Raw genomic sequence first — 2804 nt, forward strand, 5'->3', positions numbered from 1 at the left:
CCTCCTGACCACATCCAGCAGGCCTGAAGTCGCAGTTCCTGAGCGCTGGGCACGCCCTCCTCGCAGCAGAGGCCAGAGGAAGGGCGAGAAGCCGAGCCTGGGGGAAACTGGAGATCAGCGCGGGCTGATCCGGCGCCAGGAAACGCTGTGCAGCTGAGACCCCACCCTCGCCCCTGACGGCATGTGCGGCCGCTGAGCCGGCCCGCCATGGAGGACCTGGGCGCCCCCTGCGTCCTCTACCCGGGGCCCGCGCCCGCGGCTCCGGGAGAGGGCAGCCTGCCGCCGCCGGACGCCGGCGCGGGGGAGGCGGAGGAGGCGGAGGCAGAGGAGGAGGCGGAGGAGGAGGAGGAGGAGGAGGCGGGCGCCGCGTCCCCGGCCCCCGCGCAGACGCCCTGCGGCCTGGGCGCGTCCCTGTGCTTCAGCTCGGGCGAGGACTCTCCGCCGCCGCCCCTGCAGCGCGGCGGGCGCGTGGTGGAGACGCAGCGGGGCCTGGGCGGCGGCCCCGAGGACGGCGAGCCGGCGCCCGTGCCGCGCGGCGTGTGGGCGGCGCACGGGGAGCCCGACCTGGTGCTCGAGGTGGCCGGCCGCCGGCTGCGGGCGCACAAGGCGGTGCTGGCGGCCGGCAGCGACTTCTTCCGCGCGCGCGCGTCCCGGGACGTGCTGCGGCTGCAGGGCGTGAGCTGGCCGGCGCTGCGGCTGCTGCTGGCCGACGCGTACGGCGCGCGCATGGAGGGCGTGCGGCCCGACAACGTGGCCGAGGTGCTGGCCGGCGCGCGGCTGCTGCAGCTGCCCGGCGCGGCGCGGCGCGCCACCGAGGCCGTGGCGCCGCAGCTGAGCCTGGCCAACTGCCTGCAGGTGCTGAGCGCGGCCAAGCGGCAGCGGCTGGCCGAGCTGCGCGACGCCGCCTACCGCTTCATGAGCGACCACTACCTGGACGTGCTGCGCGAGCCCGCCGTGTTCGGCCGCCTGGCGGCCGCCGAGCGCGACCTGCTGCTGCGCCGCCGCCTGCGCGCGGGCCGGCCGCACCTGCTGGCCGCGGCGCTCGGGCCGGCGGCGGCGGCGGCGGCGGCGGGGGACGCGGGCCGGCCGCGGAGCCCGGCGGGGGCGGCGGCGGGCGCCGTGCTGTGCCTGCGGCCGGAGGGCGGCTGGCGCGAGCTGGCGCGGCTGCCCGCGGGCGCGGCGCGGCGCGGCTGCGGCGTGTGCGTGCTCTACAACTACCTGTTCGTGGCGGGCGGGCTGCTGGCGGCGGGCCCCGACGGCCGCGCGCGGGCCTCGGACCAGGTGCTCTGCTACAACCCGGCCACGGGCCGCTGGGGCGCCGTGCGGCCGCTGCGCCAGGCGCGCGCGCAGGTGCGGCTGCTGGCGCTGGACGGCCAGCTGTACGCCGTGGGCGGCGAGTGCCTGCTCAGCGTGGAGCGCTACGACCCGCGCGCCGACCGCTGGACGGCCGTGGCGCCGCTGCCCCGGGGCGCCTTCGCCGTGGCGCACGCGGCCGCCACCTGCCACGGCGAGATCTACGTGTCCGGGGGCTCGCTCTTCTACCGCCTGCTCAAGTACGACCCGCGGCGCGACGAGTGGCTGGAGTGCCCGTGCAGCAGCAGCCGCGAGCGCTCGGCGGACATGGTGGCCCTGGACGGCTTCATCTACCGCTTCGACCTGTGCGCGGCCCGCGGCGAGGCGGCGGCGGCGGGCGGCCCGGGCGGGGTGCGCGTGGCCCGCTACCACCCGCTGGCCAAGCAGTGGGTCCAGCTGCGGCCCCTGGACGCGCCCGCGGGCCTGCAGCCCTTCCGCTGCGCCGCCCTGGACGGCGCCATCTACTGCGTGAGCCGCGCGGGCACCTGGCGCTTCGTGCCGTCCGAGGACGAGCCCGGCGGGGACGCGGGCCCCGGCGGCAGCTTCGAGCCCGAGCCGCTGGCAGGGCCCCTGGACGTCCGCGGCACGCTCTTCCCCTTCGTGCTCAACCTGCCCGAGGAGAAGCCCGACGTGGGGGCGGAGGCGGAGGCGGAGGCGGCCGCGGCCGAGCAGGGACCGGCTTAGGGCGAGCGGGCTCCGCTGGGCATCTCCCCTGGGCTGCCGAGGGACCAGAGGGGCGGAGGAGAGGAGGGAGGCGGTGGTGCGGCGGATGAGCGCGTCGAGGTAGACGCTTGGCCGGCCCTGATGCTGTCTGCTTCTTCTCCCCCACGCTTTTCTTAGCGCCGCTTCTCAGTTCTGGATTCCCCTCCGCTTCCCTTTGCTGGGTGTGGTCGATGGCAGAAGATGCAGTCCGCGTGTAAACAGCCTTAGAGACGCGGCGCAGGGTCCCTGGGAGGAAAAGCAGGCCCAACAGATGGAGCTCGGGAGCAGGGTTGGGGCCTCAGGGGCCACGGGCGGAGAGAGGGGTGGCGGGCCCACCGCGGCCTCCTGGTGCCCTGGGCTCCTGAGCAGAGAGGAGAGGCAGCCCCAGGCACACGCGGATTCCCTCCTCACCAGTGAAACGAGGGCCTCCGACCCAGTGGGCCCTGGGGCAGGGCCTGCTCACTCCTAGTACAACTGCAGAGAAGTCACCAGTTGGCTTTGTTTGGGGCCTGAGATTTAAAATTTATAATTGCTTAGAAAAACCTTTTGTGGTTGAGTCAAAAAAGTTCGTGCCACTCTTGGGTTCGGGGTTTGATGAGCTTAACCCCTAAAGAAGTAATTTAACAAGAGTGCGAGATGAAATCTTTGATTGCCAGCGTGGTCTCTAGTCCCTTGAGTACTGGAATCAGGGACACTCAGCTGGGGGCACACCCACCCAGCAGTGCCATCCCTCCACGGACTCCACGTCC

The 2804-nt window shown here is 73.9% G+C and overlaps 1 protein-coding gene across 1 annotated transcript; it reads left to right on the forward strand.

Annotated features, from left to right (window-relative positions):
- Nucleotides 1-207: 207 nt before the first annotated feature.
- Nucleotides 208-2037, forward strand: KBTBD11 (kelch repeat and BTB domain containing 11; the record flags this gene model as incomplete). The annotated part of the gene is made up of 1 exon (XM_080710904.1): nucleotides 208-2037. The coding sequence occupies one exon, from the start codon at nucleotides 208-210 to the stop codon at nucleotides 2035-2037; it is 1830 nt and encodes a 609-aa protein (XP_080567030.1).
- Nucleotides 2038-2804: the final 767 nt, after the last annotated feature.

The sequence above is a fragment of the Muscardinus avellanarius genome (genome assembly GCF_963383645.1).
Source record: "Muscardinus avellanarius genome assembly, chromosome: 14".
Taxonomy (NCBI): Eukaryota; Metazoa; Chordata; class Mammalia; order Rodentia; family Gliridae; genus Muscardinus; species Muscardinus avellanarius.